At 36.4% G+C, this 22,811-nt stretch overlaps 1 protein-coding gene across 3 annotated transcripts in view; it reads left to right on the top strand.

Annotated features, from left to right (window-relative positions):
• Positions 1-18,509, top strand: part of Ttc29 (tetratricopeptide repeat domain 29) — a 198,925-nt gene extending 180,416 nt beyond the window's left edge. For all 3 annotated transcript variants that reach the window (XM_047566887.1, XM_047566885.1, XM_047566886.1), the window contains 2 exons: positions 17,458-17,524; positions 17,807-18,509. In XM_047566887.1, the coding sequence (XP_047422843.1) occupies positions 17,458-17,524; positions 17,807-17,849 (110 nt within the window). In that variant the 3' untranslated portion in view covers positions 17,850-18,509. The remainder of the gene's footprint in view (positions 1-17,457; positions 17,525-17,806) is intronic.
• The last annotated feature ends 4,302 nt before the right edge of the window (positions 18,510-22,811 follow it).

The raw sequence follows: 22,811 nt of genomic DNA, 5'->3' as shown, positions 1-22,811 counted from the left end.
AAAACAAAACAAAACTGGGGAAGTAGCTCAGTGGTAAAGTGTCCCTGGGTTCAATCCCTAGTACCAAAATAAATAAATAATACCTTGAAAACAGTCCAGTCTGAAGGACAAGCAAATTCAAAAGCCTGACAAGTGCAAGACTTGATTTACAGCATTATAATAAGAGAAGATTTCAAACAACTTAAATGTTCAACAGGCTGTTTAGCAATTGATTGAATGATAGTACATCCATACATGAACTCTCCTGCCACTGTTCCCAGTAAGTGAAGCAACCCCGAATACAGGAAAAGAGACTGAGAAGATACAATGGCAGTTTCTTACATAACTGTACAGTTCCCACATGATCCAGCAATCACACTCCTTGATGTTTACCCAAATGAGATGAAAACACCTGACCAGTGAGACTTATAACAGCTTTATTCATAATTACCAAAAGTTGGAATTAACCAAACTGCCCTTAAGTAGGTGTGTGGATAAAAGAAAAAAAAATGTGCTACATCCAGACAATGGAATAGTATTCAGCACTAAAAAGAAATAAGCTATCAAGTTATAGAAAGACACGGAGGAGACTTGAGAGCCTATTACTAATGAAAGAGCCAATCTGAAAAGGTTACATACTGTATGGGTCCAATTACAGGACATTCTGAGAAAAGCAAAAACTACAGAAATGATTTTTTAATAAATCAGCAAATTCCAGGGATTGCAAGAGAGAAAGGAATGAACTGGGAGAGCACAGTGGATTTTTAGAGCGGCAAAACTATTCTGTATAATACATAATGCTGAGTATGTGTTATATGTTTATCAAGACCTAAAGAATGTACAGCCCCAAGAGTGACCCCTAATATGGACTATGGACTTTGGGTGATAATGTTGTGTCAATGCAGATCCATCGATTGTAACAAACACACCACTCTGGAGGCCAATAGCATGGAAGGGTTACATGTGGGGCAAGGGATACAAGGATCTCTGTACCTTCTGCCCAATTTTGTTGTGAAACTAAAACTTCTCTCAAAACTAAAGTCAATTTTACAAAAGAAAGAATGATACCAAATATATACTACTACTAAAAAAAATACAGAAATGTGTATAGTATGGTGAACTTTGGACAAATGTAAAGCATAAACATGTATTGCAGGCTTACATATGAATACAGATCCCTTCTTTCTTTTAAAAATGCATAGATGCTTCTGAAAGAATATCCAAGAAATGGCAACAGTGATTGCCAAAAGGAGAGAAGAAAAGAGAAGCTGAGGATAAAGGGTTCCAAAAAGACTTTTCACTGTCAATCCATTAAAAAAAGAAAAATTCTACCATGTGCATATACCATCTATTCAAAAGAATAATTAACCTTTAAAGTCAGGGATGTGATATACAGGGAATAATTATTTATTCTTTCACAAAGGATTTAATGAAGTTCTTCTATAATAATGTCAATGCATAAGGATGACTCTGTTGGTTTACTTTCCACAGGTTGTTTTGTTTTGTTTTGTTTTTTGGTATCAGGGATTGAACCCAAAGGTATTTAACCACATCCCCAGCCCTTTTTTTATATTTTATTTAGAGACAGGGTCTTGCTGAGTCACTTAGGGCCTCACTAAGTTGCTGAGGCTGGCTTTGAACTCGAGATCCTTCCTGCCTCAGCCTCCTGTGCTGATAGGTTTATAGGCATGTGCTACAGTACCCAGCTACTTTCCACAGCTTTAACCCCTTTACTGGATGACATGGTTTATATTTTATGGTTTGGAAACAGTGGCCCCATAGAGCTATTTGTGATATGCTTAAATGATGTTCTCTTTAACATCATTGCAAATCTGTTGTTTGTAAACCATCTTACTGAAAAATACTATTCAACCTTGAGCAAAATTACAAATGCCAAACTTATAATACCACTTAAACAAGAAAATAGGTTAGCTCAAGTGAGAGAAAGAACTGAATAAGCAGACGTGAGGGCAGAGGCTGTGTCAGAGAAATGTTTTTAACTAGCTGGTTTAGATGTGTGGATATCGAGGACTCTGTTCAAGCTGGTATAATTTACCTGACCTCTCCAACATGTGGGATGAAATACCTTGCAGTATTGAAGCAGATCAACACAACTTTAACCTATATAGAGTATTCGCCTTTTTATTCCAGTTTCTTAGATCAGAATACAGTTAAGAATGATGTAGAATATCACCTGGATGAGAGGTGGAAGTGTGAATAAAAATACATATATATATATATATATATATATATATGCCTATACATTTATATATATATATAAATATATATATATATAATGGACTTTTCAATAATAAGACATCCTAAATTTTTCTTCAACTTCAATCATTTATGTGAGATTAGTCATAAAGTTGTCTTTTTCCAAAAACTTTTATCGCTAAGTATACAAAAATGTTCGTTCTATACAAAATGTTTGATTTTAAGATACACTTTTTTTTCTAAGCCATAATACAATAAAACCAAAAAAGGTAAGCTTAAGGGAAGCAGTTTATTTTTGTAGTATGAATGAACAATTCTCCAAATCTAGTATTTCTTCTCTCTTCTCCCCCTGTGCTCAGAAATGCTCCAGTTACTTAAACTGCAGGGGGAAGGGTGGGCTTAATACCTATTCTCTTAAAACAACTGAATCTGAAGCTGGGCACAGTATTGCACGCCTGTAATCCCAGCAACTTGGGAGGCTGAAGCAGGAGGTTCACAAGTTCAAACCCAGCCTCAGCAACTCAGTGAGGCCCTAAGCAACTCAGGAGACCCTGTCTCTAAATAAAATACAAAAAAAAAAAAAAAAAAAAAAAGGGCTGGGGATGTGGCTCAATGGTTGAGTGCCCCTGAGTTCAATCCCTGGTACCAAAAATAAATAAATAAATAAATAAAACAACTGAATCTGGCATATTTCATTTAGCCTGATGTTCTTCTGTTGCACCCATTTACCAGCAAATGCCATCATTTAATTCTTTGTGACTGAGTAAATCTCCACTATGCATACAAATGTTTTCTCTCATGTGAAAACTGGAATAAAATAAGGCGGGAAATGTGGGGGGATCCTAAGAAAATAAAAGGGAGATAACTGGAGAAGAGGAAAGGGATTGAGGGGGAAGGAAGGGGTACAGGAAAAGGAGGAGATGAAGAATGAAATTGGCCAGATTGTGCTATGTACATATATGAATATACCACAGTGAATTTCACCTTTATGGGAATTTTACCTTTATGTATATCAAAGTAAATCGAAGGAAGACCAATAGAGTACAGGAAGGGGAACAGGAGAGGGAAGAAGGGAGAGAAAGAGGAAGTACAGGCACTATAATGGAGGGAATTGTATTCCATGCATGTATGATTAGGTCAAACTGAAGCATACTATTATGGATAACTGTAATGCAGAAATAAAAACTTTAAATAAAACAACCAAATCCACAAAAATTAAGATAATATGTGTAGTTGAAACCTTCCTTCCTTCATTAAGACTGGAAGTGAAAAAACAGGTATTTCTTTACAGTTAAGAAATGGCTTTCAAGTTATTTTAAGAAGTTGAACACAAAATCTCATTTCTTCTCTGAAGCACTTCAGAAATTGTGACTAAATATTTTTCTACTTTACCTGTAAGCTAAGCAAACAATATATTCCACAGGAAAACCAGTCCATAAAAATTACTTCTTATGTAGTCATTAAAGAGTACATAGATCTTGATGAACAATTTTCAAATGACATTTCAAACCAAAAGGTTTGTCTTTATTGTAGATCTTTTGCACTTTCATCTAAACTTCTAAGAATAGACATCTGCATTCATTCATCCTGTCTGCCTTTTAACAGACGTTTATTGATCATCTGCTGTGTGCCAGGAAACATCTTATCATATCACATTTTTAAAAGTCAATCAAGAGTTGCGAACTGTTTTCATTCAGGAAAAAGAAAGCATTAAGTATATACTACCTCCAAGCAATTGTGCAAGACACTGAAGATAGAGTCTACAATCTGAAGATGATAAAGAAATAGTGATTACATATCTAAATTCAAACCACAGAAAGTTTTCTTAAAATGTCTTCTACTTATCTGTCAAACCATAAGACACTGTCATATGCTGTGTGTCTGTTGAGTGTTGAGGAAACATGTTCCAACACAGAAAGTCTCTGCTTTTCAAACTTTTGCCCCATCCCCCATCATGCTATCAAAGAGTTGGAGTCCTCATGGATAACTCAGCAGGCTATTTTTTTCCTGAAAAAGTATTAAGGTACATTTTTATGCATTCTGTTAAAGTCCGTATTTGTTTTGAAATATTGAGCCCCCTACTAAATTAATTCATTTTGAGAAATTGCACATAAAATCTCATTTCTTCTCTGCAGACCATGTATTAACCCAGAGAGCTATGACAAGACTCAGGTTGAGCTCTGCCGCCTGTATCATCTAATTTGAGTACCACTACAAACTATACACCAGCACCCACAAATGTATGTTTTTCCCTTCATGGACAGTCAATGAGTATCTGTTGAATGAATAACAAGCAAATAGGGATTACCATTTGTGACTGGCACAGTGTGTATTCACATAAACTATGTCCTCTACTGGTGAAGCAGTTTAAAATCTGTGTCTTTTTGAGCCAGGCGCGATGGTACACCCCTGTAATCCCAGTGAGTCGGGAGGCTGAGATAGGAGGATCATAAATTCAAAGCTGGCCTCAGCAATTTAGGGAGGCCCTAAGCAACTTAGCAAAACCTTGTCTCTAAATATGATATTTTTAAAAGGTCTGGGAATGTTCCTCAATGGCCCCTTAAGTTCAATCCCCAGTCCAAAAAAAAAAAAGTATCATTCTGAAAGTAATGTGACTCTCTCATCTCATACATTATTATACAAGTGAAATAAAAAGCATGTTTAGACAAAAGATTGTCCACTGAGCAATTGGTTTGCTGCTTGGACCCTACAAAACACATGTCATAATGGTCTTAGCCAGTCTAAGGGACATTTCAGGGGTCTTTGTGTTGGATTTTTATTTCTCATTGTCTTCACCTTTTCTGAAAAGAATGACGGATGGCCCTTCCTGTGATATCTTTGCTTTTAAGAATGTTGTTTAATCTATTTTTTATGACTGACCTTACACTTGTTAAGTGTAATTTTTGCTTTATGTAACACACAAAAAAAAAATCTGTGATATGCTGCCCCATGAATTAACAAGAATGACTGGACAAAAGACAAGAAATCATTTAAAAATGAATGTTCACATTAAATACCTTGGATAGGTAGGCCTTCTGGGGATTTTTCTTTAATGCAACAGAAGTGCACTGTTTCTGTTTTCAGAAATAGTTTCTTTCAGTTTTATACCGAGCTTGTCTAAAGTCATATTACATAAGTAAGGGCTTAGTCTGTACATTAGTATTTCACATCTCAGAGTCTTACTAAATCCTTTTTTGATAAATCTGATATTGAACAGATCTATATTGCTTTCTTCTACACTTGTTTATGGTATTTATTTTGATATACCTAGGATTAAAAACCAAATTAACAAGTGTAATCAATTTCTTAGTGATAGAGAAAAGTCCTCTAGTACCCTTAGATACATTCATCTAGGGATAAAAAACTTAAGGGAAGATGTTGTAATAAATGGATCGATTTATTCAATCACTGAGCATAAAAACATTAGCCCTGGGAAAGCATTTTCCTCTAAGCACTTGAGCTACCGAGTTTCACTTGTGTGGCACCAAATGATTTGCATTTTTAGAGAAATTTCATGTCTGCACTGAGCTCCAATGAAAACATGAATAAATTGCTTTCTTTCCCCCTTTTTCTGACTTTATGAAGCTGAATCCATTAGGGGTCCAGTCAAAGTATAATGGAATAAAGGCAACAACTCGCATGACGGGAACCTGGATTAGGAGTCTCACTAGTCCGAGCTCAGTTGTCATGGCCAACATGTCAGATGAGTGGTTTTAAGGGAGATCCCTGAGGCTTCTGTTTTTTTCTTTTTTTCATCTGCTGCATTAGAAATGGTCTCTAAAACACAAGAAATTAAATAGACAAGCAACGATTAAGAACTAAATAGGCTTGCTACAGCAGTTCTTGCCACAAAGTCAAATAAATCAACCTTGCCAAGCCTCACACAATACACTTGCTTAAGAGACTTAGTTCCTTCTTTGGAATTCACTCATGTAAAAACAAACACAGAAGCTGTGAGAATGGGCTTAACATCCAATCTAACCTGGGTTTGAATCTCCAGTGAGCAGTTATCAGCTCCGCCATCTTGGCAAGTTAGCCTCTCCAACCTTTGGTGTTGTCATCTATACAATAGGAATAACAACACCTAATGCCCAGAGTGACTGAGTCTTTCATTAAGTGCTAACTACATTCCCTAGCACAAAATATGTTCTCAGTTCATGGAAACAAATTTTTACTTATGATCTGAGTTCTGCCAGTGAACTAAAGATAAGGAACTTCTATTACTCCCTTTACCAAGTATGCTAGTTTGCTCCTACATTAAATACTTTAATACAAATAAGAGGAAGATTATAAAAAATAATGATTCCCAAAATGCCCAAATGAAAATTCCGATTTATTAGGTCTGGAGTGAGACCTGAAATTCTGCATTTCTAACAAATTCCCAGTAATATGATGCTACTGGTTTGGACCACATTTTGAGTAGCAGACATATATAGATCACCTAGAAATGGTATTTATTTCCAATTTTATTTATCACTGTCATTGCTTTAAATAGACCCATTTATTCTTATGAAAATTGAAAAGCAAGCATACCTTGTCATAGATCTATAAGGTTTGAATTCTTGGTTTTGGTGGGGGAATTATTTTAATTTTTCAAGAAAGATGTATTTCCAGTAACTTGCTGCTGATGAGGTACACATTCACTCATCTTGTTATATTTTTGCACTAGATATTGCAGATCTACTGCATGTTTTCTTGGAAATATTAGAATATGTTGGAAAATTCAATTTTTACAAAAACTATATTTAACCTCTCTATATTCATCATTTAAAATATCATCTAATTGATAGGTGTGTTTTTTGTGAATTATACTGATGATTTCACAGATTTACACTTAGTTCCAAACTCATCAGGTTGTATAAATTTAATACATGTAGCTCCTATAATGTCAGTCATGACTCAGTAACGTAGTTTTAAAAAACATGATCTCCTATCTAACCCTTTACCCTAAAATAGTCTGTTTATAAAAGAACACAAGCATGGGTTTGTGTATTTTTCAAACTCTGTTGTTTTATAAAAGAACCAAAAAAAAAATCCAAATCTGTCTAATAGAATTTAGTTTCATATTAGATGTATTATACTTCACACATTTCAACCAGGGAAATTTAAACTTTTTGAGTAAAAGTTAAATAGTCTTTGATTTGAACTGATTGACTCATCCTTCAACATCAGATCAGGAAAATATATGAGAAGAACAGATTTTCAAATTAATTTTGAGATTACAGACAGACATTCTCACTTTCGGATTGGAAGAAGGTTGATTTTTAAATCCCAGGGTTTTTTTCCTTTTAAACCAAAATAATAAAAAGTATAAACTAAATGCAAAAACAAAAGGAATAACCAGCATCCATTTTCAATTCTTTGGCCTACCTTCAAGTGACATTGGATCATTTAACACATAGTAAAAAAAATTTTATCATAACATACTTTCATTTCTTCCTTCACCACCTTTGTACTATTGTTGGGGTACATTTTACTTTTACATATATTATGACTCTTAGACCATGTTGTTATTATTTTTAAGTAGTCAAATATCATTTTTGAAAATTTAATGATTTTTAAACCTTTTAATATTTTCTCATGTGCTCACCATTTCTGATACACTTCAGTCCTGTGCATAGATAGGAATTTCCATCTGATATCTTTTTCCCGCTGCCTAAGGACTTCATCATTTACTATAATGCAGATCTGCAGTTGATGAATTGCTTCACCTTTTGACTGTCTGAAAAATCTTTATTTTCTACTTCATTTTTGAAAGATATTTTCATTGGGTATAGAATTATGGTGTTGTCAGGACTTTGTTTTGTTTTTCTTTTAGTATCTTTAAGTTTATTAAGCTTGGGAGTCATTGACCCTCTTGGACCAGTGACTCCATGGAGTCTGTAAATTTTGGAAACTTTTCAATGGTAATTTTTAAAAAATATTTTTCAATTTTCCTTCCATCTCCTTCCAGAACTCCAATAACATGTAGACAGTAGTTACCTCCTTATCCACAATTTCACTTTCTGCTGTTTCAGTTATCTATGGTCATCCACAGTCTGAAAATATTAAATAAAAATTGCATAAAAAACTAAATTAAGTTCAACTTTTTCATCATTTTGAGTTGTGTGATAAGCTCTTTTGCCAGTATATGCTACCTGCCAAGTGGTCACTTAGTATAAATGGGGCTCAACACATTGCATGGCATCCATTGGAGGTCTTGAAATGAATTCCCATGGAAAAGGGGGGGTTGTTTTATTAGGCTATTTGAAGCTATCCTACAACTCACAATCTGATCATTTTTTTAATCTTTTTTCTTCATTTTACTTTGAGTAGTTCCTACTACTATCTTCAGACTCACTAATATTGTAAAAATTCATGTCTCTACTTAATGTTTCTTAATGTCTAAAATGCCATGGTAGTAACTAACATCTTTGTTCCCCCTTCTAACAACTTTGTTGGTTCTAGGTTAGTTTTGATTGAGTAATTTTTCTTCTCATTATGCTTTCTGTGAATGTCTTGTAATTTTGGATTGATGACAGCAGACATTGTAAATTTCACCATTTTTTATTTTTTGTAATAATGGAAAGTTTTGTATTTCCATAAATATTCTTGTGAGCTTTGTTCTGAGAGTCAATAGAGTTACCTGGAAATAGTTCAGTACTTTCAGGTCGTTCTCTTATAATCTGTTGGACAGGGTCAGAGCCAGGTCTGAGGCAAGACCTTTTACCCAATGCTTTGAGAACTATGAAGTTTTCCAGTATGGTTGGTGATAACAGGTAGTATTCCCAGGCTTCTGTGGATACCATGCACTGTACATCTGTGCCCTTTTGGTATTTATCTCTGGTCTCAAGTAGTTTACTTTCATAGATGCTCTGACTTGTACCTGGTTGAGTACTTGAGGTTGACCTCTACGTATCTCCAGAATTCTCACTCTCTGTGCCTCTCTCCTTTCTGGTACACTTCCCTCAGGCAGTTTGGGCTATTAGGTTACCTAGGCAAGTACCCTTAGACTATGTGGCTTAAACAATAAACATTTATTTCTCATAATTCTGGAGGTTAGGAAGTTTGAGATCCGGCGGCCAACATGGTCACCTGGTTCTGCTGAGGCCCTTTCCCCATTGCAAATGGACTCATTTCTGTAGCTTCACGACGCAGAGAAATATCATCTTCTCTTCTGTGTCTGTTCGTACAATGGCACTAACCCATTCATGAAGTGTCCACTCTCATAACCTAATCACCTCCCATGCACTCCAACTTCAAATGCCATCACAGTGGGAGATAGGCTTCAACATATGAACCTGGCAAGGATCACGTTCAGTCCATTGTTGCACTAGTTGCAAACTCTAGTTGCCTTGGTCTCCCCAGTCTCTCAGGTTCATCCCCTTGACTCAGGGGGTCTATTGGGATTCTCCTGGGTTATTCTTCTATGAACCGTGGCCTGGAAACTTACTCAAGGAAGGAAGCAGGAGCAATTATAGGGCTCATAATGTTTGCTTTATTTCTCTAGGAGATCACTGACGTTTGTTTTCTATTACCCAATGTCTTCAAAATCATTGTTTGATGTATTTTGTCCAAGTATTTCTTTTTAAATGGGGCAGCCAAAAAAGTGGCTAATCCAATTTCTATTAGTCCATCTTGGCTGAAAAAATAATACAGGATTTCTGTTACGGTTTAGATGTGAGGTGTCCCCCAAAAGCTCACGTGTGAGACAATGTAGGAAATTTCAGAGGAGAAATGATTACATTGTAAGAGTCTTAAGCCAATCAGTGACTTAATCCCTGATGGGATTAATTGAAGTGGTAGGGTGTGACTAGAGGAGATTAGAATTGGGGTGTGGCTTTGTATCTGGAGAGTGGAGTCTCTCTCTCTCTCTCTTTCTACTTTCTGATGATGTGAGCTGCTTCCCTCTGCCACACTCTTGTACCATGATGTTCTGCCTCACCTCAAACCCTGAGGAATGGAGCTGGACTTCTATGGACTAAGACCCCTGAAACCATGAGCCTTCAAATAAAGCTTTCCTCCTCTATAATTGTGCTGGTCAGCTCATTTAGTCACAGCAGTGAAAAAGCTGACTAAAACAATTTGTAACATAGCAACAACAGGAAAAATGAAAATAACTACATGAATATATCAACACCATATTTATCTTAAGAAACTAATTTGATGTCTGAATAGATTCATAGACCTGTATTAATACTTTCACTAAAAATTCAAATACCTAGAAAGAGAAACTCATTATAATTCTATGTGAATGTGATATCTCAATCCAGGTCTACATCCTTTCTACTTAGGATAATGGTACTTCAGGAAAAAAGAACCTATAGTTTTGAGTTAGAATATACTTCTAATCCCCACATAAATTTGAACAGGTTTCAGATATTAACCTAGCCATTGGAAAGGGAACTGCCATATGCTAGATCCTGTAATATGAGAGGCACAAGTCATTTTTTGATACTTGAAATATTCTACCAAAACCTGAAAGACGCCTCCTGCCTTAAAAGTTTTCATCTTGATTACTATACTCATCAGATAAAGAATTACTACATCATGATTTTGGAGCACAAACAGAACAGATTAACTTGGTGTTGTTTTGTTGGTAACAACAAATAGTGGGAAAATACTACCAAGAAAATTAAAATTTTTTATAGAATGGGAGTAACTATAATTTCAGGCTTTAGTTCATGAAATTTTAATAAAACTATATGATGAGAAGAGTCATGAATGAAAAACTAATATTACAAACAAGAAAGAAAGAAAAGGGGGGGGGGGCTGGGGAGATAGCTCAGTCGGTAGAGTGCTTGCCTTGTAAGCACAAGGTCCTGGGTTCGATCCCCAGCACCAAAAAAAAAAAAAAAGAAAAAAGAAAAGGGGGGTGTTGGGACTGTAGCTCAGTGGCAGAGCACTTGCCTAGCATGTGTGAGGCACTGGATTCGATTCTCAGGATCACATGTAAATAAATGAATAAAAGAAAGGTCCACCAACAACTAAAAAAATACTTAAAAAAGGAAATGGGAAGGAGAAAATGAAAGAAGAAAGAATGGGAGGGAGAGAGGGGTATCTGGAGGGAAGGAGGAAGGGACAGAAAAAAGAAAAGGTAAAAAGAGATATCAAATCACATGCCAACGTCAAATATGTTGACACTTAAACTACACTTCATGTGACTGAATTTTTGTGAAAGATAGCATTTCTACTTTGTAATTATTATGTGCTATTTGCTCACACAAGTGTGCACACACACACACACACACACACACACACACACAAGCACTTCTCCTGCCTTCCCTCCTCTGTGTCCCAGGAGATGGATGTCATACTGCATCACAGCCTCAGTTGCTTCCCATCTGGGTTTGGGTTTAGCCCAAGGGAATCCTCAGATCAGTGCTCAGGAAGGTGGAAAGTTAGGATATTATTCCTCTGCCCCTCACTTCAGTTTAGTTCTACAACTGTGACACTCTACATTTGCCACTTTAAGTTCTACTGGGTAATTCCTTTTCTGAACCTTCATCTCTCACTCAGGATCTAGTAGCACCATCCTCTCCCTCTTACCCATGAGCACCAGGGATGATAATGGCATTGCCCCCTATGGCTAGTCCCTGGGTGTCTCCGTATCCCTTATTAGTTCCTGAGCCCTGCCTTCATCTCTTAATCATCCCTTCATTAAAGTCTCTTCAAACTCCCAGTTGAACGTGCCATCTGTTTCCTTCTGACTGACCCTCACTCCTTCTCCATTATGAGTATCAAGTGGGGTGGCTGAAAGCAAGCAAGTACAAGAAATATTAGGAAACTTCCAGTTGATGAAAAGTTCAGTTGATTAGAGAGCAGTGCTAATGAGGCCAAAATTAGTGCCTGGCTGGGTTCCAGGATCACAGCCTGTATCCCTGACCAGTCATTTTATACACCAGCAGTTACCAGGAAGATCATGCCAAAGAGTACACACAAGTCTACGCCAATCCATCACCATTTCTGAGAGCATAATTCAAGGACTAGTTGTTCAACTGAGATAACCTAAAAAAACCCCTTGTTCTAAAGCGACAGCAATTCCAATGAAAAACATTGTAAATAATAAAGCCAAACTCATCAATATCTCTTTCAAAGATAAATCTTCATTTCATTACTTCTTTGTGGTTAATTCATAATAAAACAGGTTTAAAATCAGGCTTATTAAATATGTCTGATATTGGTAACCGATCTCAAGGTTTCCAGATATATGTCTAACTCATTAAAATCAAATGGGTGAAGCTCTACAACTACATTCTAAAAAATAGTTAAATTTTTATTTATTATTGGACATGATTTTCTGATTATCAAATGTGACACCTGTTTTGTCAAAACAAGACCCTGTTCTCTTCAGTAATTATGGCCTTGAAAAACTCTACTGAAATTAGGACATTGTAGGTGTACAGTTGTACTAGTATGAATATACTGTCTTCATTCCACTGTGTTACTTTTATATGATTTAAATATACAGTGGGCAAGAGAGAGACTTCTGTTCTTTTTCAGAAATCAGTTTGAGACTTTTTTAGAAGTACTATTTCTACTAGAATTGAATCTGTGACTTTAAGTAAAATGGCACTGAAATACAAAAGCAAAATACCCTCTCAACATCGATAATGGCATAATGCTAAGATCACCCATAAGATGTGAGCATTCTCACACACAGTATTTATTCTTAATCAGCTTCATAAAACATAATCTGAATTTTATTTTTTAGCAAAATCTTTTTGAGTCCTTTTGATAAGGTCAACAGAAAGCACAGTCTTTTAACATTAGGTGATCAACTTTTTGACAATGGCGAGACCAGCATAGCTAATGGAATAACAGCCTGCAGGGTCCAGCTAAATATGATATACGCATGTAATCAACCTCCGTGATGACTATTCAAAAGTAATCCCTTTAGCTCTGAACTGCAACATATATTTCAACAAGGCAAAAACCATATGAAGAAATTCTCTGCAGACCACACTGATACAATACAGCCTTCATATCCTGCTCTCTGTGTTCATGGCTTATAGTGAGTTTTAAATTTAAGGTAATGACTACTGTATATTCATGTGAGCATACAACAATACTTTTGATTTGTTGTGGAAAGGTTGAATCCATTACCAGGGGTCTAGTCTATAAACTCTGACACAACCTTTATGTATGAGTTATTATTTACCCTTTTCTAGAATAAGGCCACTAAAAATGTTTTGCATGACAAAATTATAAAACTTCATTCACCTTTCCACTCACCAAACTACCACGGAGTATCTCTTCCATTTCAATTCATACTCTCCTACAGATAACATTTTAAAAATTTCATTTACATGTAATATTGCACCATATGAAAATTACCTTCCATTGTTTTCAAATAAAGGGATGAGATAGTAGAATTGCTATGATTCAGCATGGCCAGCTTATCTACTGCAGTATGTGGGGATGCCGTAAGAGAGGGTATAAATGAGATCCTTTTGTTGCCCACTTGAAAGAATCTGCCATTCAAGAATGTCTTCACTTTTAACAATAGAGAAGTGCCCATTTCTATGGAAATGGTGGACAGTATAAGCAAATATCATACTTCAACTTTGTATTGGTTTTTATTAGCCTCTCTCATTTGGGTCTCAGTCTTCTCGCTTCCTTGAAATTTCATAAATTGAACATCTCAAATCATACCCTAAGTCAGATCCAAAACAGTAAAACTAAATTAGGAATCTAAAAGAGTGCTTTTGCAAAGATGGAACCAAGAGTCAACAATCCATCAGTCCTCACCTTATTGCAATTATTGTTTAAATGACAGTCGGACTCCTTATTTGCAAATTGGAAGAATGTTGACTTTCAAATCTCAGGAGTTTTCTTTTCCTGCAAACAAATGCATATATCAGAAAATCTGAAAGAAAAATTTAAACATGTAAATTAACCTCTTTGTAAATTAACCATTGCTAAATTTTTCTATCATGGACAACCCGTAACTGTTTTTATTACATTAGTAGGGGTGGCCCAAGGGGAAGAGAAAGATAGTAGTGTATATAACTATTATTCTTAGAGAATCTACTTGGGAAGTACTCTGCAATAAAAATCACCTTTCTCAGCATCTGGAAGACAATTATTTGAGACCAACCAGACATAATTTCAAACTTAGAATATCTAAGAAAGACTTAAGAGACACTGTTACATCCTGCCAAGCCAGATGGAGTGCTGAGTTCAAAATATTAAGTACTATAAAATGCGCATTATATAAGATGGTTCTTTATATTGTGATGCAAGGGGAAATATTAATCTGAAAAGTTCAAGGTAGTTCTTTATCTAAAAGAATGATAGAACATATTGGACAATATGAAGGCTAAGCTCCTATTACAGAGAGCCCCCAAGTGATAATAGCTTAAGAATATGGAAGTATTTCTCCCATAATCCTTAAGTGAATATTCTACATGTGTGAGATAGCCTCATAGTCATGGAGGGTAGGGGTCTATGTTATTGCTCTACCATCCCTAGAGCAGGGTTTCTCAACCCTATCAAAATGGGTTGGACCTTCCTTTGTTGTCAAGGACTCCATTATCACATGCACTGTTGGATGTTGAGAAATGTCCCTGACCATTAGATACCACAGCACTTTTCTCTACTAGTTTTAACAATAAAAAATATCTCCAGACATTTCCCCATTTTTTAGGGGGGTGCAAAATCACCCTCAGTTGAGAACCACTGCCTTAAGGTGCTGTCTTTGTCTGCATGGTAGAATCTGAATGATAGAGAAATAGTTCTACATCCAAGATAGAGGAAAAGGGGAAGTTCAAGGAGAATGGAATGCAATGTCCAATGCTGGACCCAGGTGCAGTTCATTTCACTGTGTCCACACCCATGGGTGAGAATTCAGTCACATGGCCTTGATTAACTATTTATTTGCTGGTGGAAAAGATATACAAGGGAGCAAAAAAGCACCTTTCAAGTAGGAAGTAGAAGGAATTACTAGAGCCATGCTTTGTGTGGACAAGAGGGGATGAGATGTAGTGAAAGAAGTAAGGACATGACCTCAGATGAGAACCTGGTAACTGGAGGGAGGCAGAGTATGCAAAACAGAAGCAGGCCTGGGAGTAGCACTTGCCACAGAACTTGTAAAACTTTTTTCCTACCATCTTTTATTTCCTTAATGAAATGGGGAAAAAAATCATTGTCTGAGAATAAAGATGCAGATGGAGAGCTGGAGATTTCAGAAAATTAGAGTTAAACAATCATCTAAGGGAGTAGAAGAATAAATGAACAGGGATATTCAAAAGGATGATTGCAAGTATTAAGAGCCCACCTAATGTTTGTGCCCATGAAGTTAAAGTGAGGTTTCTCTACCTGGTTGCATATTTGCTCCAGCCACATGAATCGGTAGGTGCAGGAAAGGAACAAGCAGACAATTGGATTTAACTAGGTTATAGGTTGGTCAAGTAAGCATTACAAAATGAGAAAAAGGTAAATAAGTCAAAGTATATGCAAGGGAGTGACCATGAAGTTTAAATTGTATGAAGGGAGAGAAGATGTCACAATTTGGAGGAACAACGAAAAGGTGATAGGATTGGCAGTCCCAATAAGATAAAAGGGTTACTGGGATTGGGGTTCCAAAGAGAGTGATCTAGAGAGATAAAAGATGGAAGCCACGTAGCTGATGCAGGAAACCAAGATTCCATTTACTGCTAATGACAAGGTCTAAGTGTGACCAGGGAAATTAAGGGCCGAAGTAGCATGACACATAAGAGCTCAAAGACCAGGAGCGGAAGGAATTGAGAACCAAGGTGGAATACTCCTCATGCACATTGAAATTACTAAATTAAGAAAGTAGTTAGTAAAGTGACAATAAGCCAGTGATAAAGTCAACTGAGAATTATTCCAATTGTAGATAGATCACAATAAGCATAAGTGGTTGATTTTATGATCTGATGACATGTGTTTTAGAACAGGAAAAGGATGGGGCAAATATAAGGATATCTGCCCATCTCCAGGTCAGTAGCAAGAAGACAGAAAAACAAAAGCAAAAAGTATAATCTGGGCTGGTAGTATTTTTGGAGAAGTGTCAAATTTCTGTTAGATGAGGAAAGTAAATGGATTTTTGGAAAACAGAGATAATATGGAGTATGTTGCTGATAATAGACCAAATATTTCAGTTCCTATATTACAAAAAGAATACAGGAAATAAGGGGGTACCTGAAAACTGGGGCATCATGAGCAGGGGTTGGGTATCTTATTAGATTAGTTCCTGTGGTTTCAAGTAAAAAGCAAAAGAGCAGATGCCAAAGTTAAGCAACAAATTAACATGTCATATAAATATGACACATATACACATATATACATACACATATATAGGCTTGACTTCATTATTTGTGTACTTTATATTGCTCTCTAAACTTATAGTTCTTCTGAGTATTGTTTTATCAAGTATCTTATCCCCAAAAGATAGACTTTTCAGTTTCAAGGTGACCAGTCCATTTACTACTTTATTATATCACAAGAATTCTGTGGGAAGTGAGCAAATAGCTCACCTTGTAGAGTGGTTGCCTAGCATGTGCAGGGACCCAGGGTCGAATCCCCACCAACTCGGGGAGGTGGGTAAGAATTCTGTGAGTTAAGAATTCAGGCCTGGCTTGTTTGGGTGTTGACTAAGTGGTGCTCAACTGACAGGTGGGCTGTTTCAAATGGTCCAAGACTGGCTGGCTCGCAGACTGGAGCCATGGTTGGGATGACTGGAAGGTTCGGCTCAGCTGGGACTCTACTTAAGCATCCTTACATGCCATTCCAGCATGGCAGTCTCAGGGTAGGAGGACTTCTTCCATAGTGTCTTACTTCCTCCAGTTGCAAGCATTCTAAGACAACCAGGTGTAGGCTCTCTGGCCTAGACTTGGGAGTCATGTTCATGGTGGCTTCCTCCATATTCTGTTGACTACAAAAGCCCTGAGGGTAATCCAAGTTCAAGAGGAAACAGGGCTGGAGAGTGAGGCCCTGGGTTCGAGGCAAAAAAAAAAAAAAAAAAAAAAAAAAAAAAGTTCAAGAGGAAAGATGATATTCTGCTTCTTGTTGGGGGATTGACAAAGTCATACTGTAGAGGAACCTGTGGAATGAGAGGTACTTTGGGTACTGTTGTGTCATCTTTGGATAACGCAATCTGCCCTGGTGGTCCATGCACGCTCATCACAGAGGCAATAACAATTGTTACCCCATAAAGGGATAGCAAAATATCTTCCATTCCCAGATTCAAGCTCAAAAAATCTCTAAACTGCATTCATGATAAACCATTAAATTTATGGGTTTTCTTTCTTTCTTTAGGAGCGTCTAGAGGATCCGCAACAGAAAACATGGCTCAAAACTCAGAACATTCAGAAGAACTCACCAGGTACAACAAACTGATAAAAGATTTCTATTAAGTACCCACTTTGTGCAAGATAATAAGTATAATCTTATTTCTAGTCACAAGAAGAATAGTTGCATCTGACACTTATAAGCAAATACTGAAACACTGCTTTTAAGAAAAATCACACGTTCACTTTTAAATATTATGTAATTTAAGCATTTTTAATCTTTACATCTGAAAATTATAAAAAAAAATATCTTTCAAAGTGTTTTTTTGCTTTCTAGCCTGATATAAAAGTTAATTTAATAATTTATTTTATTTCAGATCTCCAGATAATCAAAAAAAAGAAACTGAAAGCAGCATTTGACTCAACATCAAAGCAGGAAGAAATTTATCATGTCACTTGAGACTTCATTCCTATAGTAGGAGCATGTTACAAATAATATAGAGTTAAATGAAACTGACTATGACTATGTTTTTATTGGATTTTTGTGTTATAGTACTACAAATTTAGCCTAAAACATCTAAATCCATGAAAATAAAATATATCCTAAATGCTTAGAAAGATCAACTATTATCCATAACATAAACTGTAAAAATTACAGTTAATCGTGTTACCCATTACTCCACAGGAAATAGTGATATAATAGAATCAAAATGTAATTGTTTCTGATGAGAAAATAATTGCAAGCTTAAGGAAATCTTTCACACTGAATAAATGCAAGATAATATTTACTAAAATTCCAGGGAAACTTTCCAAAATAGTTAAACATATTATACAAGAAAGATGATTGTGTTGAAAAGTAATGTTCAGTTTACTATGTAAAAGTATATTTTATACTTTTAGCTGATAGTACATAACCTGACTTATCCATGTTAATTTTAAAAATTTAAGAAAATCCTCAATCTTAGGACCCTTCTCTAATGTGTCTTTCAAATGAAAAGACATGACTGAAATTGTTGTTTGTATAACTTCTGGAGACCTGCAGGTCCATGAATGTAGTACATTATCAAGAATAAAGATGTTTATTCCCATTTAACTTGGTCAGTGTGCAAGTGATTCTGGTTCCATTTTGTTGTGGTTTGGATGAGAGGTGTCCTTCAAAAGTTTATGTGTGAGAAAATGCGAGAAAGTTTAGAGGGGAAATGATTAGATTATGAAAGCCTTAACCCAATCAGGAAATTAATCCCCTAATGGGATCAACGGGAAACTGAAGGGTAGGGTGTGCCTAGAGAGGTGGAGCATTGGGAGTGTGGTTTTGGGAAATATATTTTGTATCTGGCAAGTGAAATCAATCTCTCTCTCTCTCTCTCTCTCTCTCTCTCTCTCTCTCTCTCTCTCTCCCCCCACTCCCACCTCTTTCCGATCATCATATGAGCCACTTCCCTCCATCCCACTCTTCCACCATGATGTTCAGCCTCACCTCAAGCCCCAAGGAATAGAGCCAGATTTCTGTGGACTGAGACACCTCTAAAACCATGAGCCCCCAAATAAACTTTTCCTCCCTAGATTGCTCTTGTCAAGTCTTCTAGTCGCAGCAGTGAAAAAGCTGACTAAACACATTTGGTGCTTCATGATTGAAGGGTTGAGAGTAACCCTGGGATACTGCAGCATGCAGAACTGGTCTGCTTTCCACATAGCAGTGAATAAAGCAGCAGTACTCACCCAGAGAGTGATTCAGTACAGCCCTGCAATGAATATGATTCAGTGTGAACACCCAACAACTGCAGGGAAATCAGATGCAAAAGTGTTTTCAAATGGTATTTATTCAACCAGCAGAACCAATTTCCATAGCATCCTGATTCCTGAATTTTCCTTGATAGTACTCAAGACTCCCATGGGTTGTTTTGCCCTAAAATTAAAGTGTGATTCTCTCTTTAAACCAATCCCAGATGTCTGGCTTCAAGGAGACATAGATTACAAAATATTGCAACAGAAATCTTAAGGAAGGAAGAGACAGGTGGTTAAAGGAGGTATCTGAGAGTACACCTTCTACAGTGATCATCAGGTCTATCTTTTTCCAGAAATATCCTAGTTTAGCTAGAAATGGTTTGCTAAAAGTGGGTGAGTGCTATGGTTTGTGTTATAGTTTGGATATGAGGTGTCCCTCAAAAGCTCACAGAAGGCAATGCAAAAAGGTTCAGAGAAGAAATGATTGGGTTACAAGAGCCTTAACCCAATCAGTGAATTAATCACCTGATGGGATTAACTGAGTGGTAACTGAAGGCAAGTAGGGTGTGGCTGGAGGAGGTGTGTCATTGGGGGCATGAGTTTGGGGTATATATCTTGAATCTGGCAAGTGGAGTCTCACTCTCTGCTTTTTGATCATCATGTGAGCTGCTTCCCTCTACACACTCCTCTGCAGTGATGTTCAGCCTCACCTCGAGCCCTGAGGAATGGACTCTGCTGTCTATGGATAGAGACCTCTGAAACTTTGAGCCCCCTCCCCCAAATAAATTTTTACTCTTCTAGAGTTGTACTGGTCCCATCTTTTAGTCGCAGAGGTGAGAAAGCTGACCAAAACAGATGTCTACAATACAAGGATGAATTTGGGAACCCATTCCTTACCTTCTTGTGGCTTATAGTTCTCAGAATCAACATTCAATGTATAGGCAATATCCTGAGATAAAGAGGAACTGGCCAGACCAGACCAGGCTCAGTTATGTGACATTTTATTTCAGCAAAATCCAGGGCAGACTGAGATTTCAGAATCCCTCATCTACAATGAGAAATGAGGCTTTTGCAGAATTGGGACATTTCCACTCTGAAAAGTTTTCTTGAACATTGGGAGATTGACTCTCTGTGAATCCTAGACTTCTCTGTCCCTTGTTCCCTATCTATGAATAACAAAGTTACTTTGTTTAATTTATGTGGGTGTTCTGACTTTCCAGACTCATGCAAGTGGACTGATACCTGTGTGGTATTAGTAAGATGTTTAGAGTCCTCACCTGGGATTGATACCAATGCACAGTGAACTTGTTTCACAATGTCCAAGGTGTATTTTTGAAATAAAGTGGAGAAAGCAATGAAATAGAAGACATCTTCAAAAGCTTACCAACCGAGAAAAGTCCAGGACCAAACGTATTCTCAGTTGAGTTCTACAAGACTTTCAAAGAAGAATTAACATCAAAACTCCTCAAATTATTCCATGAAATAGAAAAGGAGGGAACCCTTCCAAACTCATTCTATGAGTAGAGAACCATCCTGATACCAAAACCAGTCAAAGACATATCAAGGAAAGAGAACTTCAGACCAATAGCCCTGATGAACATACATGCAAAAATTCTCAATAAAATTCTGATAAATTGCATAAAAAAACATATTGAAAAGATAGTGCACCATGATCAAATGGAGTTCATAACCAGAGATGCAAAGTTGATTAAACATATGGTAATCAATAAACATAATCATCACATAATTGATCTAAATACAAGAATCATATGATCATTTCAATAGATGCAGAAAAAGCATTTGACAAAATACAGCATTCATTCATGTTCAAAACACTAGAAAAATGGGATAGTAGGAACATACCTCAACATTTTAAAATTTATATATGCTAAACCCAAGACCAACATTATTCTAAATGTAGAAAAAATGAAAACATTTCCTCTAAAAGGATGCCCTCTTTCACCACTTCTATTCAACATAGTCCTGGAAACTCTAGCCAAAGCAATTAGATAGATGAAAGAAATTAAAGGGATATAAATAGGAAAAGAAGAACTCAAACAATCACTATTTGCTGATGACATGATTCTATGTTTAGAAGATCCAAAATAAGTGGATTCAGCAAAGTAGAAGGATATAAAATCAACAACCATAAATCAAACATGTTCCTATACATGAGTGACGAATCTTCTGAGTGAGAAATTAGGAAAACTACCCCATTCACGATAGCCTCAAAAACAAATATTTGGGACTCAATCTAACAAAAGAGGTGAAAGATCTCTACACTGAAAACTACAGAACACTAAAGAAAGAAATTAAAGACCTTAGAAGATAGAAAGATATCCCATTTCTCTTGGATAGGCAGAATCAATATTGTCAGAATGACCAAACTACCAAAAGCATTATACAGATTTAATGCAATTCCTATTAAAATCCCAATGACATTCTTCATGGAACTAGAAAAACGATCATTGAATTCATTTGGAAAAATAAGAGACCCAGAATAGCCAAAGCAATCCTTAGCAAGAAGAGTGAAGCAGGAGGCATCACAGTAACAAAGTAACAAAAGCCAAAGTAACAAAGCCATGGTAACAAAAATAGCATGGTATTGGTACCAAAACAGACTTGTAGACCAATGGTACAGAATAGAAGACAAATCCACAGAAATACAGTTATCTCATACTAGACATAAGGTAACAAAAAACATTCACTGGAGAAATACAGCCTCTTCAACAATTGGTACTGAGAAACCTGGAAATCCATACGTAGCAAAATGAAATTAGACCCCATCTCTCACCCTGCACCACACTCAAAGTGGATCAAAGACTTAGGTACTAGAACAGACACCCTACACCTAATAGAAGAAAAAGTAGACCCAAATCTTCACCACGTCAGCCTAGAACCTGACTTCCTTAATAAGACTCCCAAAGCACAAGAAGTAAAATCAAAAGAATCAATAAATGGAATGGATTAAAACTAAAAAGCTTCTTCTGAGCAAAACAAATTAAAAACAACAACAACAACAAAAAAATCCATAATGTGAAGAGATAGCCTACAGATTGGGGGAAAATCTTTATCACAGGCATCTCAGATCATTAAACTCCAGGATATATAAGGAACTTAAAAATCTTAACACCAAAAAAACAAATAACCCAAATCAATAAATGGGTTAAGGAACTGAACACACACTTCACAGAAGAAGATAATACGATTGATCAATAAATATATGAAAAATGTTCAACATCTCTAGTAATTAGAGAAATACAAATCAAAACTACTCTAAGATTTTATCTCACTCCAGTCAGAATGGCAATTATCATGAATACAAGCAACAGTAAATGTTGGCGAGGATGTGGGGGGGAAAGTTCACTCATACATTGCTGGTGGGAATATAAATTGGTACAACCACTATGGAATGCAGTATGGAGATTCCTCAGAAAACTTGGAATGGAATCACCCTTTGGAACCACCCTTTGACCCAGCTATCCCACTTCTTGTTTTATACCCAAAAGACTTAAAATCAGCATTCTACAGTGACAGGGCCACATCAATGTTTATAGCAGCTCAACTCATAGTTCATAGCTAAACTATGGAACCAACCTAGGTGCCCTTCAACAGATGAATAGATAAAGAAAATGTGGTATATATACACATGGACTA

This window comes from Sciurus carolinensis, chromosome 10 (genome assembly GCF_902686445.1).
Source record: "Sciurus carolinensis chromosome 10, mSciCar1.2, whole genome shotgun sequence".
Lineage (NCBI taxonomy): Eukaryota > Metazoa > Chordata > Mammalia > Rodentia > Sciuridae > Sciurus > Sciurus carolinensis.
The sequence above is the reverse complement of the archived record's forward strand: the minus strand, read 5'-3'. Positions and strand labels throughout refer to the sequence as shown.